We start from the raw sequence: 15,232 nt of genomic DNA on the forward strand, positions 1-15,232 counted from the left end.
TATATCATTATAAAACAATCTGACGGATGAGTTTCACCCATGTAACTGCTGGAGGCAGCAATACTTCTGACGCTCGTTTATTAATGGCACCCGATATTTGTAAGGATTTTTGGAAGCGGGTTTGTAGTCTACAGCACAGCTCGCACGTCTCCTTACAAAAAAAAAGTTTTTCTTATGGACGATTCTTTTTTGGGAAATTCAGACATTGCATTTGGAGAGCGAGGTGCAGACTCTAATGCCTAAACGTTTCGTAGGTTCGGAAAAGACAAGTTTTAACCACCCAGTACGTCGATTATAAACGCATGCAAAAATAAGAAAACTTTCCGCAACCACTAGGTTTTCCCTCCTTTCCTCAAATGGGCGTTTTGGGATGGATGAAACGCTCATCCCAAATCCCGGAGGCGGCGTTACGCCTTTCCCGGCTGTATCCGCGACGCACCCGGCACTTCGCCAGGGAGAAAATGCCGACACTTGATCTCTCATCGCCTTTTATTTTTCCTCCAGTCTACGAAGCGATCGGCACTCCGAGCTCAGCTTCTCTCCTCCTCCAGACATCACATCCGGGTCAGTTGCCTGGGAGTGTGTGCGGAGCAGCTCCTCCAGCACGGTCAGAGTAATGCAGCCCCAGCCAGCTGCCGCGGGAGCTCGCTGACATGGACGCGGCCGCCGGCGCGCAGCGTTCCTGAAACCAGCAACTACTTCACTAAGTAGCGGGAACAGAGACGGGACTGGCAACTTGATGCCCGGACGCCCCGGTCTGATGGTATTTTGTTCTCAACCATGTCAAAAAGCCTGAAAAAGCAAAACCACTGGACCAACAAAGTCCATGAGATCGTCCTCGGCAAGAGTAAAGAAGGGGAGCTGGGGTTCGAGCTGAAAGGCGGCGCCGAGAACGGGCAGTTTCCCCACATCGGGGAGCTACGGAACGCCAAAGTGGCCGTTCAGAGTGGCAAGTTGTCCCAGGATGAGCTGCTTCTGGAGGTCAATGACACGCCGGTGGCCGGACTGACCACTCGGGATGTGCTGGCTGTTGTCAGGCACTGCAAAGACCCCATTAGGCTCAAGTGCGTCAAACAAGGTGAGGCGGAGAGACAGCGTGATCCCGGGCGTCCGCGGGCGGCCAGGGGAACATACTCGGTGCGCCCGACAGGGCTCTGCACTTTCGGTGCCGGTGTGCTTTTCCTGACCCGTCGGGACATGTACGATTGCCATGTCTCAAGAAGGCGGCCAACTCTCCTAAGGAGTCGCTGAAGTTTCGCAGATCCCCAAAGCTGGAGGAGAGGCCACGCAAAACTTTGCTTTGTCCCGTTTCGATATAGTTTTATAGTTTTCGAGGGGCGGACGCGTTACAGAATAGTGGAGGTGCGATCGCTCGCCGTAACATCGCAGAATCAACTCGACCGCGAAGTTGCTCATTGTCGCCAAGTAGCGGATCTGATGCCATGATTAAAGGGGGTGTGTTCGCCCTGGGAAGGAGTAACCGGAGCCGGGCGGCAATCTGTGGCTTCCCCTGTATCATTCATGTATCTTTCATAATGTATACACGCCTCCCTTTTCCTCTTACCCTGCAGGGACTCGAGATTTATGCCATTTGTTGCTTTAAAGAGGTTTAGCTGATCGTCCGAGAAGTGAGTTTGTGGCCCCTATCGCACGTTAGTGGGCTGATGGGTGTGGCGCGTTCTTATAAGTTTTCGTTTATCTGAACTATGAAAGTAAAACGAATCGCCAATAAAGTACAGTTTAGTTTTAAGTAGCCTAGTTACGAGGGGGGGAGGGAGGGGGGCGCAGAGACTTGCGACGTGACCCTGTACTTCCCAAAGTTACGCTGCTGAAATGTACCCGAAGGCTTCGCGATGAGCAAACGGCTGCTGACGGCTAAGCGGCGTGGCAGTAATTAGTAGTATATAATTTTTGGCTTTAGCGAAAAAATCAGCGACGCTGGAAATTGTCCGGTGTAAAGACTGGCGCTGGACGGCACGGAATAAACGGAATCACGATGTCACTGTGTACTTTTCAGGAATAATATGCAATAAACAACCAGGGAAACACATAATCAATTTATTTCATGGCGAGTTTTCATCGTCATCATCATCATCATCATCATTATTATACTTATTATTTTTTATTATACTTATTATTATACTTATTATTATTGCCTGCTAATTAACGTTATTATTGGGTTATGGTTAAATACTTAAGATCTGCATAAGATTGGTGTGTGTGTTTCAATAAAACATCCGCAAAATCTATGATATATGTCACATTTTATATTTAACATACTAAGGTACATATTATCTCTAATGTCAGGGGTGTAAGAGATCTTACAATCTACAGCCTTCTGCGTCGTCTTTATCTCTGGATGAGAAGCGTGTCTGACACGGGCTTTGGATTAAATGCACGATTTCTGCACTAAGTGGCTCGAAAGCGGCTCTTCATTAGAAGATTTGCTCGTATTACGGATATAGAGCCGTCGTTCCGACCAGACGCGTTCAAAGCGCAACACCTACGCTGCGGATGTGGATTCGGCTCCCGCACGGTGCGTCTTCCAGGGATCGCACCAGCTCCTTCCTCCCCGATCTAGGGAGCCTTCACGAAGCTTTCATTTTCGCTCCGTGGCGTTGGGTTTTATATTTAGATTTCACACTATAAACGCTCTTCAGTTGGAACACCATAGGCTAAGCGATACCCCCCCCCCAACACACGCAGGCGCGCACAACTATTCAAGTTGATTTTCTTTTTGTCATGGTACAACACTCGCTATTTTTAGTACTAGTAAAGATGTCGGATTCAGTGACTGTGTCGAAGCCCCGCTCGGGGTTTTAACCATCTTCCTTGAAGGAGGCAGTCTGGTGTGCAGGTGCACACAGGGGATGCGACCCTATTACCCACTCTGAAATCCGATACAGTCAGCTGGAGCATTTCCGTTTTTTTTTTTTGTTCTGTGGAGAACTTTAAACCTCATTACCTGTTATTGTAGAATAGGGAGGTTATTTTTACACGCAGCACACCACATCTCCTCCAGCGCCAAGCTTCTGTGGGGGGTTTTAACGTTAACCATGTCAGTATCATTATTACCTGATGAGACAGATTTGTTATGGTTAACCACCCCCCCCCCCCCTCCACTAGTGATGGACATGCCCATAAATGGCAGGACAGACCCATAGAAACAATGTTCAGGGTTTTTGCATACTGGAGGCCTTGGGGATCTTGGCGATTTCTCCATGGGGGGGGGGGGGGGGGGGTTGTCCATCTGAGCAGCCAAGCAAGTTTGATTAATCGTGTCATTAGTGTCTTAGGGGGAAAAGGGGCAAATAGTCATATTTGGGGCTATTTCAGAGGGCCTGAAAAACCGTGAAATTCCAAAAATGTCACTGTGACTTGGGGGAAGCCGCACAGTTCTGTGTGATGTTATTCAAGTAATGTGATCCGCAATTTACATCGATGGTCTTTTTCTTAATGTGATGACACATCCCTTAAGGAGCTGTACTCTTTCCTTCCCCTCCAATGGTGGTGTGGATAAAACAAGGCTTCGGGAACGCCGGGTGTTTGTAATCGATCTCTCTGCATGATCAGTCCCGCTCCTGTGACCTACCCGTCTTAATGCACGGCAGCTTTGCCCACGAGGGTCCAACAGCATTGTCCCACCAATGGACCGCGAGAAACGTGGGAATCGAATTCCCATCTGGAGGCATCGTAGACGCCCGATCCAGCGAGGACCCACAGTTTTATTCCTCACGAATATCACCCAGGGACCTCCACAGACAAAGCAACACCTACGCGTGGATCATGGCTCTAAGAAAAACTCCTCTGTACCTACCTCTGAAATAGCCTTCGATCACCTCACGACTAAAGCCTTTGAATCGCACGGCGTTCAATCTGTACATGAGACTGCCCCATTTATTATGTTTGGGGGTTATTTTTGCCGTGATAGTGGCTAATGTGGCTAAAGGTTATGTCCCCTGCAGCTGTGGTTGATTTCCGATGTGTTGGCGTGTTTTCCTTGCGTGGGATGCTCTGCTGAGACTTATTTGACTGGCTGATGGAATGAAAACGAGAGACTCGGCTTTCGTGCCGGGTCAGCCGATCATACACCCAGCCCCCGTTTCTCTCTTAGTAGTAGGCCGGCCCAGGCACCTCCTAGAGTTGAACTTGAACTCTACATGGTTACGGAATCTGCTGTCTCTCCAGTTGTGTGATGTAATGACCATGAGCTCTCAGTTTGGAGTCCCACTGCAGTGACAATACCCTATGATGCAGAGAGGCTATGGCCTGCTAAGAGCCTGGGGACGGTGTAGAAACTGTCCGCTCTTGGGTCTCTGGTCAATGTTAATGACATAGGAAACATTTTCACTGTTTCTTCTGTCTGCCTGGGGTTATATGTCCCCTGTATTCATGCTGCGATGCTATCTAAAGGTCTTTCTGGTGTGACGTAACTCTTGTTCTGTCTGCATGTGTGGGCTTTTCTGTCTATAACGGTGAATTAGAGTCCAACTGTTCATCATGGTACTCTGATCTGATATCCGATCCGTTTAGTTTTCAGACAGCGGGCAGCGTGCTTGTTTACTCACGCCACGTGAGCTGTCCTGACAGTGACGGAGCTGGCTCTGAGAGTGTTGAGAAGCCGGTTTCGTTTAACAGCAGTGCAGCGTACTTGCTTCTCGGTTCAGCCCCGCAAGTCAAGCCTGCAGTAGTTCCTCTGTTATCTCCTGTAGCTGCTCACTTCAAACACGCAGCCTGCACCTCAACTCGCTTGGCAGTGAAGCCGAGGCACGACCAGAAATCGCGGTGGAAAAAAATGTGCTATAGTTATTTCATTCTTGTTATGATCTGATTTGAAGGCTGCTCAACACACAACTAGGAATCGTCCCCTATGAGGATCCACCCAAGAATGCCTGAGTGCTAGTGCAGCATGTGGATCCAGCCAGGAACGTTTAAACCCCCCAGGTCAGCATTTAAATGTGGATCTGCACAAGAACATCTGAGCACCTGATTAGCATCCATATAAAGAACTGCCCAAGAACATCTGACCAAGGCATCAGCTTCTATATGAGGATCCACTCAGGAACATCTCAGCACCAGCTCGGCATCCATACATGCTCCTATGCCTGGTTTCGAACAGCATTTTCACATTTTAGAAAACAGAAGAGGGTGAGAACTTCCCCCCTCCTGCTCCATCACACAGTCTTTTCAGTTCTCCAAGTTGTGTGTTTTTTCTTTCTTTAACACATTGGGATGCTAACCCACGTAGCTCAAAGCGGAAGATCATTTCTAGCTCTGGTTCAGTCGATCTAGTACCGTTGCTTTTTCCCGTCCCTCAGCAGACTTCATGGTTTCCAGTATTTTTTATTGCTTTAGCTGGGTCTCTGTCTTTATATTTCACAATTTTGTATTATATTCAATTGAGTATAGATCTGTTTGGCTGTTATCCAAGCACCTCAGAATGTGTCAGAATTTACAATAGGAAATCCAGTTCTCAGAAAGATGGTCTGCTCCTTGGATAAGTATTTGTGGATGTCTGATCTGGATGCTACACTCAGACCATCTTGTAAAGCCCACGGGCCCCGGTTGCCCAACATCAACCATAATATTGCTCAAAAATTTCTACTGGGGACTTAAACTGACTAATGATTCAGTCCATCATCATGGGCAGACCCTGCAATAGAGGCAGCAGATGGGGCTGTTGGGTCAACACAACCATGGCATGGCCAGCCGCGCAATGGTATGAGCAAAGACCCAGGTGGAGGACCAGCTATCACCTTGCATCAGCACTGCTGCAACCTGTTGATAAAGCAGATGTCCTGCTGAAGGTTTTTGGAAGGAAATTCTGGTGCCATAATGAACCCGAGACACAGTACTGTTCAGAGAAGCAGGTGACCTCATTGCATGGAAGATGGAAACTGTATAGGGTTTGACATCATGCAAAAATATCCATAAATGTGCAAAGAAGAATCAGTTCACTTGGAAGAACCCTCCTCTTTCCCCAGTCTCTCCTAGCTTTAATCCATCACTCTTCCTCGGTATACAATGCTCACCCTGTTTAAAACCCAAACTGATCTGTTAGTCCAATCATGGTCAGCCATCTGTCATTCCTTGGGCTTCCCGGGCATGAAGCATACCGCACTATATCACAGTGAATTCATCACAGGCCTGTTTTTCAGGATTGTACCGTTTCATCTGTCTGCCAGGTACGTGATGTCCTGTGTGACTGTTATAGCCCTCCTACTCCAATACCTCTTGTTGAGCCAATGTACTACGTTCTTTCTTGTCCTTGTAGACGTGATCAGGAACAGGCATGTTCTGTGTCTTCAGCTAGGATGGGAACCCGAGTCTCTGCTTCCCTTCCTTGCAGGGGGGAATAAGTGATTTGTCAATAATAAGAGCAGTAATGATATTTTGTTGCCCGAAAGCAGCTCTGCCATGAAATCATCTGATGTTTACCATCTGGTAACAGTGAGCATGTCGGCTAGCAGAGGACGCTATCTGCTTCCGAAGGCCTGTAGGAAGCACGGGCTTGTGCTCTGTAAACATGCAGCCTTTATGGTGGACATCGGGATGCTGGTGCTAAGTTGGGTGGGCCTTCAGCAGATGTTGATTGCAGGACTTACATGTGTGATGGCTGGGTGTGTAAAAGAGACTCTGAACCAGAGTGTGGAGATTCCTGTTCCCTAAAGCCTGGGGTCTGCAGGTTTTGGGGGCAACATTTTAATTAGGGACTAATTTGCACTCGGCTTACAGCAAATGGGGGCTTTGGTCGAACAATTAGTACGGAATTAAAGGCTGTGCAGCCAGAGGCCTGAGATCGGCCCGGTTCTGTTCTGGGTCTGCTTCACACTGCTAGCGTCACCAACAGTCTGCCGGGAGGTTGCAAGCATGTGCCAGGCAGTGGAGGGAAGCGTGTAGGAATTAACGAGTCACGTCGAGCGATTAGACAGAGAGACGGGAGCTGAGACTTCATGGCATAGAAGAACGAGGCAGAGAGAGAGAGAGAGAGAGAGTTCAGCTCGAATCTCAATAACCCTATCACTGCCAATAAGAGGAAGCGACCAGCTTTGTGGGTGTCATCAATCAGGCAAGCAGTTCATCACCCAGGGGCATCCTTAGAGATTTTGGGTCCCATGAAAGCACATTGTGCTGGGCCCGCAACCCAGACCAGTCATATTATGATCCAAATTTTTTAGAACCCTGTTGCTCAGGGGCCCTTAGTATCATCCCAACTGTCCTACCCTTTACCGTGCCTCTGTCATCACCCTGTCAGTTACTGCACAAAACTCCCCGACACCTCAACATGTTTTAGAACAAAAGGAATCGCTGTAGCGTGAAAGGGCAGGTCATGTGACACGTATACATTCAGCTGTGGAGGGACTTGCGGTCTCAATGGGCAGAGTGTACATTTTGCTTCTGGAAAAAATGCCCTCTCCCTGCACAAATTAAGGATTTATTGGTATTTTTGGTGTTGCTGCTTGGAATTGAACTATTTTTATAGCTATTCTCTTTGCAACTTCTAATGGCAGTAGTGAGACTGCTGTTTCATGCCAGAGAAGTAGATGGAAATCAACAGTGAGACTTAAGTAAAGCTGGGTGAGTGTGTGAGTGAATAAGTGAGTGAGTGAGGGGGCAGACAGAAGCAGTATTAATTTGAGCTGATCGGCTGAACGGGCAGGTGGTTGGGGTGGGTTGACAGTAGGTTGATGGGCGTGGCCAGTTCTGTTCAGTTGAGCTTGGCTGTACCAAGAGCGGTGGAATTTGGTATATGGGATGCATTTGCCACATTTGGCTGCAGTGTCTCACTCTCACCACTAGGGGACGCCCCCAGGATCTTTCTGCAGGCATCTGACAGACCCCATACACGGTGACACAAAAATAATGTCTTCCTCAAAGCTGGTAAAAAATATTAATTCTAAAATAAAAGCCTTATGGGATGTTATATATCCAGGGGATTAGCGAAATCTAATTTTAAGGGTTAGATCTGTTAAAAACAGGGTCCCATCTGAACCAGGCAGGACTGCAGTCCTACCAGCATGCATCTCTGCCAAGGCGAAGAGCGGCAGGACAGCACGCAGCTAGCGGAGCCGGGCAGCCATCCTGCTGACCTCGTTAACACCCGTAACGAGACTGTAGACGCTGAGCGATGGCATCGTAATATCGGGGCTGTCTAGACAGGGGGTGCTGTTTTGGCACCGTGACCCAGCAGAGACACTCAGAACGCTGACAGCTGAGGGATCTCTTTCTATTGACCCTGATTGGTGGTTTGTGGTGGAGCAGAGACTTATGGGATGCGTATGGGAATCATGTAGATTCTCCCAGACCCTGGCTGAGGGACTCGCTCAGCTAGAAACTCGGGGCCTTTTCACTGATGGTTTCTTTTGGGTGACGTGTTTGATAATTAGAGAGTCTTGCAGCTTGAAACATTCAGGATTTGGGATTCAAATCCTACCCTGAGTGTGCAGTTTCTCCTTGAGTTTGTATGGGATTCCTCCCACATTCTAGAAGGTTGCTGTTTAGCTGAGTTACTATCTCTAAACTGCCAGTAGTGTGTGTCTGTGTGTGTGCCCTGCGATGGACTGGCATCCTGTCCACACTGTCCCCTGCCTTGGTCCCTCTGCTTCCTTGGGGAGGTCATATGATGGAAGGTAATGCCCCCCAGGTCTCGGGACACTCACTCAGTAAACTCTGCTACCTTTTTTTGGGTTCAGGATGACCGCAGTGTCTGTAGAACAGGGCAGCATTGTCCGGGGATGAGAACAGAATGTTCCAGTAACCGATAACGTTCTCTGGAATCGCGTGGTAATTTACTCTGTTAGGTTTGCCCTGTAGCCTGGCATTGGTGACTTGTTAGTGTGTCATGCCTGTCGGAGACCATCAAGCAGTGTTTTTACCGCAAGTGCACGTGCTCTCTCTCTCTCTCTCTCTCTCTCTCTCTCTCTCTCTCAGATTCATCTACTCTCATGCATATGTTTCTGTCTCTTTCTCCCTGTCTCTCACACACTCTGCAAGCATAAACACCCGCTCCTGTACCATATGTACCTCTCTCACACTCGCAGACACTCTTTCGCTCTGCTTCTATCCCACACAGTTCTCTCTCTTTCCCTCACTCTCTGTTCCTCCCTCTCTCTCTCTTTCTCTCCCTGTCTTCTTCCCCCTTCTCTCTTCGTCTCTCCCTATCTCTCCCAGTTTCTCCTTCTCTCTTCCTTCCTTTCTCTCTCTTCCTCCCTCCCTTCTTTCTCCCCTGTCATTCTCTCTTCCTTCCTTTCTCTCTTCCTCCCTCCCTTCTTTCTCCCCCTGTCATTCTCTCTTCCTTCCTTTCTCTCTTCCTCCCTCCCTTCTTTCTCCCCCTGTCATTCTCTCTTCCTTCCTTTCTCTCTCTTCCTCCCTCCCTTCTTTCTCCCCTGTCATTCTCTCTTCCTTCCTTTCTCTCTCTTCCTCCCTCCCTTCTTTCTCCCCTGTCATTCTCTCTTCCTTCCTTTCTCTCTCTTCCTCCCTCCCTTCTTTCTCCCCTGTCATTCTCTCTTCCTTCCTTTCTCTCTTCCTCCCTTCCTTCTTTCTCCCCCTGTCATTCTCTCTTCCTTCCTTTCTCTCTCTCTCTTCCTCTCTCTCCCCTTCTCCCCCCCCCCCCATCTGCCCAGGCTCTGGGGGGTGCCCTCATCTGCAGTACAGTTGCATGGTTTAGCCCCAGTGGAATGTCTCCACGCTCTCCTGCTTTTTCCTTTCCTCTTGTCCTATTTGTGCAGGGATAGTGCAGCCTTTTTAAAATAAATTCAGCAGGAGGGGGCAGTCGGTACCCCCTCACCCCCGTGTGGCAGTGACAGATAGACATTTCTGTGTTGTTCCCTGTGCTCAGTGACTTGGGGTTCTTTGACACGGTGACCGGGTCCAGGCAGGGGGCCGGAAGGTGGAGAGACATTGGTAACACTACAGCTTCTGCACGTTCAGATGGGATGGACGTTATGAGTGTGGCGACCTTTGACCTGAGGGCAGGATGGGCAGCCGTGCCCGTGACGCGTGTCCCTTATTAACACCACAGGGGGCATTTAATCATCAGTGTGTCGGCGTTTATATGCCCGTAGCCAGCAGTAATTATTGCTATCGCTTAATTCTCTCTCCATTTGGAGCAGATGGTCTGGAGACAGGGTGGAGTTTGTGTGGAATAGTGTGGGGGGGGGGGGGCTGGCTTAGTTGCCAAGTCGATCAGACGGTTGGGGAGGAGGGTCGTGAGAGATTTTGATGTGTCGGGTTGGTGCATTTTCGTACCTGCCTGGAATCTGCTTCTTTTACAGGCAAGATGGTAACTGTGCATGATTTGGCCCTGAAATTAAGCACACCCCCCCCACATTGGTCCAGCCCCCTATTCTTCTCTCCTCTCACTATCTCTAGCTTCTTTAATATAATTTTTTTCTGGAATGCCCAACAGCCCCCGCCTCGTCTCCTCCTCTCAGCCTGTAAACCGCAGCCTGCGGTTTCCTCATGGCTAAGGAATGCGTGGCCTTCTTCGCCGATCACTAGCCACCCCCCCCACGGGGTCCCTCGTCGGATGTGTCCCGTTTTAAGAAAAGGAATGCCTCAGAATGAAGCAAAGCAATTCCTCATTCGGGAAGTGCACAGGACTTCCGTATCTGTGCCAAGACGGGTCCTTTTAAGATGGTGCTTCTCAACCCGGTCCTCGGCGACCTCCGGACCGTCCGCGTTTTTGCTCCCTCCCAGCTCCAAACCAGTCAGGAACACCGAATACCAGGTACAAGCGCACAGGGAGCTGGAAGGGAGCAAAAATGCGCACTGGCTGGGCGTTCCTGAAGACTGAGTTGAGAAACACTGCTTAAAGAGACGGCTGGATCGGTGCCCGGAAGCTCAGCGGGGACTGTGGTGGCTTCTATCAGTTGACCCGCGTCTCACAGGCTCCCAAAGAGGAAGCAGCATCATATCGGTCACTGAACTGGACCTTTATTACTAAGTCCTTTGGGTGAATAAGCAATGCGGGTGTGCTGTGGATAGCTCTGTCATCATAACAGGATAATTACCACCCCCCGGCCGCATGCACATTACTTTAACCACCCCTCCCCTCCATCGAATAAACATCTCGGTGCCTATATTATCATGCTAGTTTACTTTAAATGGTTCCAGTTACCTGTATTCTAATTATTATAGCCATTCTGTAGTCTATTAAGGCTTTCCGTATTGGTAAAACTTACAGGCAGTATTGACGAAATGTTTTGTGTTCGTGGTCTGTTTATTTTATGAAGATAGCCTGAGATGCGTTTCTAGGTCGAAAAAGCTATGGCGGATTTTCAATATAAAATCGATATGCAAGTGAGAGAGCGGCCAGTCAGATTGCAGCTTCATCATATCGCGTTATGGACGGCAATCTTAGGAAATGAGAGGGCAAACAAGCCTGTTTAAGGCGTTACTCTGTGTCTCTCAACTGCTGGGTTGTTTTCCCAGAATTCCTGGCATGTTGGTGCGTTAAAGAGTGATCCGCTGCGGAAATCTGCCAGCGGTGCATGGGCACAGCTGCTTCAGGGGAGTTTGGCTTGCGATGGGTATCACAGGGGTGTGGAAGATTGCATTTAAAATTACATTTAAATGCAGTGCATTTTAATACAAGTCTGCTTGTCAGGACACGTACCTCGAAATCCTGGCAGTGGGTGTACATTTATTTATTTCTGTCCAAAGAGACATATTTCTGAGAGAGACCGTGTATCACATGTATGCGCTGTCAGTGAGCCAAGCCCCCCGGACATGATGAGCTAGGCAGGATTAAACTCCTCGTCGGTGCAATGTGGCTATGATTCTGCCTGACAGAACCTGGGTGATTTCCTAGTAATTTATTGAGTGTGTGGTGTAAGTTCCATGATCTCGCGGGTGATGAGTGTCTTGCGAACTACGCAGCCGTGATGGATGCCATAGCGGGTGTGAAAACGCACTCATTCAATGCTACGATTGGCTTTCGATTTATTTATTTCGCAGATGCTTTTAGCCAACATGATATACAGTTGGCAGCATGATCAGCCAGTCCCTGGAGCAATAATGGGTTATGGGCCTTGCCTAAGGGCCCCATGGTGGGTTATGGGCCTTGCCCAAGGGCCCTGTGGTGAAATCACTCTGCCAATCATGGGATTTGAACCAGTGCCCTTGATCACAAACACACCATCCCAACCTTCCCGCTGTTTGAGGGGCTTGTTCACTATTACAGTAGTGACAGCCAAACGAAGCTTCATGAACTATTTTTTGTATTTTTTTTTTCACCCCACTAGATGGCCTTGGTTTGCTGTGGGGTATGCTTAAGCCCCTTATTGGAACAGGGAACGCCATCTAGTGGTGGTAGAAAATACAGCAAATGGTTCATGAAGCTTTCATTTGACCATCCCTATACTGTGGTCTTGTAGGGTATACTATGATATTTATTGAGGGTACCCCTCCACCCCCCAGCCTGCCCGCTTGCTTGGATTTGTAATAAAGATTACAGAATTTTCTGTTGGTTTTGAAGATAGCATTAAAATACCATATACCATGGTATAATTCATCCATCCATTTTCTGAAATCACTTCTCATATTCAGGGTCATGGGGGGTCCGGAGCCTTTCCCAGAGGTTACGGGCACAAGGCGCGAAACAACCCAGGATGGGGGGCCAACTCACTGCAGGGTGCACTCGCACACCACTCACCTACACATGCACAGCTATGTAAGGTTGGGCAGGTTGTTACATTTCCCTCAGTATGTTTTTGGACTGTGGGGAGAAACCAGAGGAAACCCCACGATAACACGGAGAACATGCGAACTCCACACACGGAACCCTGCTGGAGTCTTGTACGCAGGTCGCAGAGGCATGAGGCAACAGTGCTAACCACTGCACCACCGTGCTGCCCTTCTGCCATGGTTTCATACGGATTGAAATATTGGATACCACCCACGCTTCCATGGTTGTTCCACTTGCTTGTTCCCTGCGTCGTCTGGCCTGGGCTCCAGGCGATCCTGTCCAGGAGAACTGGTTGGATGAATTGATACCATTCTAGCAAATTGAGTACATGGTTTTGTTATTTAGCGGTACAAAATCGCTCCCTGCCACTGGATTCTGTGCTGAATACTGACGTCGGCAGAAGTAACAGCCTTTTGGAGAAACATTTGGAGAAACGAAAGTTCACCGCTGGCCACTTGTCCTTACTGTAAGGTCTCGCTCTGTTTCACACTCTGTCATATATTACATGTAATAAATAGTGTTTGAATGATCCATGAAGACCAGGATAACAGAATTAGAATGAGAGGACATTTAAGTGGAAGTTTTAGGTCTTTTTATTGACCTTGGCGTCTGAAATAATAAACGGCAGATAAGGATCTTTATTGGAGGGTATTAGGCTAGACCTAATTGGCCCCATCCCATACTGAGAAGCCAATCTTTTTATTTATTTTTTGTATTTCAGGAACACTTGATTTTTGGCAGGGAAGAGGCACGACTCTGAACTTTAAGGAATTTAAGCAGGTCACAAGCTTTATCCGAGCATCGCACTAACCGGAGATTGGGGTGTGCGGCAGATAGCGCGTGAGGCTAATGGCCTTGTAGATGCGGCCTTTCAGCCGCTCGGTCTCGCTGTCAGCCAGGCTCCGGTCTGTGTGCCGACGCAGGCTAGTGCCATGATTCTGAATCCCTCCGACCTTCCCCTAGGGGTGGGCATTGGGTCACTGCCCACAGATGTCCTTTGCCCTTCCCAAGGATTAGAGTCTGGGTAGGACGGGTTGGTCTTCCACCGTGGGAATGTCATGGCAGGAAAACGCCCAGCAGCCCCCCTGCTGTCTGTCTCCCGCTATATCAGGAAAACTGATATTTGGGCACAGATGGGATTTTCATGTTTTTAGGAAAAGCAAGAAAATTCACCATTCTTAATAATTTATTCAGTCATCTACATTATTCACATTCTGCCTCGTGTACAGTAAGAGTATTGGTGTAATTTTAAATGAATGTCACACACATTTTAGAGAACAACAATACTGATTGCTTTTTTTAATGTATTTTAATCATATGACCTCCCACCCAGACCTTGTCCTGGGAGAGGGTAAAAACAGAGAGGTGTGCAAAATAAGGCAGGATGGAGTGCAGAGAGGGAGGGAGAGAGAGTGAGCGAGCGATAGTGTAGGTGTGCGAGCGCTGGCCGTGAGACATGGGGTGGGCCTGCATGGGGAGAGGCCGCCTTGGTCCCTTAGCTAATGAGGCTGATACAGCAAGGCAGAGTTCAAACGGCGGGGAATTGGGGTGCTTCAAAGCTCACCTGCCATGTGTGCGCTCACGCCCCCCCTCGGGTGTGTCTGAGATACAAGACAAATCACAAGGACTTGGCGCACTTTGGTGTATCGCTGTAATCATCTGGTCCAACACTGGGTGGCGCTGTGGCGCAGTACATAGAAATGCATACTGATTAGCCCCAAATTAATCTGAATGTGGCCTGGATGATTTGTTTAGCTATTAGATATTTAAACAAACATTCTCTCGTTTGAGAACAGGGTCTAAGCCGGATGTCTTAAGATCCTAGCGACGGTCCTATCTGTAGGGAATGCTGAAGTTCTATGGCTTGATGAATCAGAAGGAGAGGCGCTTGGTGAGCCAGGGCAGGGAGCAGGCAGACTTGCTTCTTAGTGGGGACTGGCATTTCTCCCCGGTAACAGTACATTAGGCCCCCCCCCTCCCCCCCCCCCCCCCCCCCCCCCCACCCCCGTGGCTTGGAATGAAGGGCCGTCTCGTCAGGACGACACGGGGGCTGTTTTTACAGCTGGGCTTAATGCTGTATAGGGGAGCTTCCCCGGGCCACCGGAACCAGCCACTCTGGGACAAATACCCATAAATAACCATGATTTGGTTTTTAATATCCTCAGGTGTCCTGTTGAGGTACTTCTGGCTGTCATGTGACACACTTCTGCTTGTCACATGACACGGGTAGTTCGGATTCGGCGTTGGCCACAGGGTGAGGTGTACCGGGGGTGTAGCTCAATATGCGTACTTGAAAGTACTTGCGTTCTCATGTACCTGTCTTGCATCATCTTCCAATACTAAGAACACAAGTTCTTGAGGACAGTAAAAATCCCAGGATGTTGGTCTTGCTTCCCCCCCAAATATCAAGTCGATCAGCTGCTCTGACCCTGAAATCTGAGGGATGTCTGCAACAAAGATAGGGCCCCTGGTGTCAATGTTCAGCCTCCTTATACGGAAGATTTATCACATCCTGTCTCCAGCGGTGAGTTATGCTCCATTAAC

At 48.8% G+C, this 15,232-nt stretch overlaps 1 protein-coding gene across 14 annotated transcripts in view; it reads left to right on the forward strand.

The window, feature by feature from the left end:
• Positions 1-460: 460 nt before the first annotated feature.
• Positions 461-15,232, forward strand: part of magi2a (membrane associated guanylate kinase, WW and PDZ domain containing 2a) — a 135,311-nt gene continuing 120,539 nt past the window's right edge. For all 14 annotated transcript variants that reach the window (XM_049008709.1, XM_049008710.1, XM_049008711.1 and 11 more), the window contains exon 1: positions 461-1,078. In XM_049008709.1, coding sequence (XP_048864666.1) covers positions 781-1,078 — 298 coding nt within the window. In that variant the 5' untranslated portion in view covers positions 461-780. The remainder of the gene's footprint in view (positions 1,079-15,232) is intronic.

Source organism: Brienomyrus brachyistius, chromosome 3 (genome assembly GCF_023856365.1).
Source record: "Brienomyrus brachyistius isolate T26 chromosome 3, BBRACH_0.4, whole genome shotgun sequence".
In the NCBI taxonomy this organism is placed as follows: Eukaryota; Metazoa; Chordata; class Actinopteri; order Osteoglossiformes; family Mormyridae; genus Brienomyrus; species Brienomyrus brachyistius.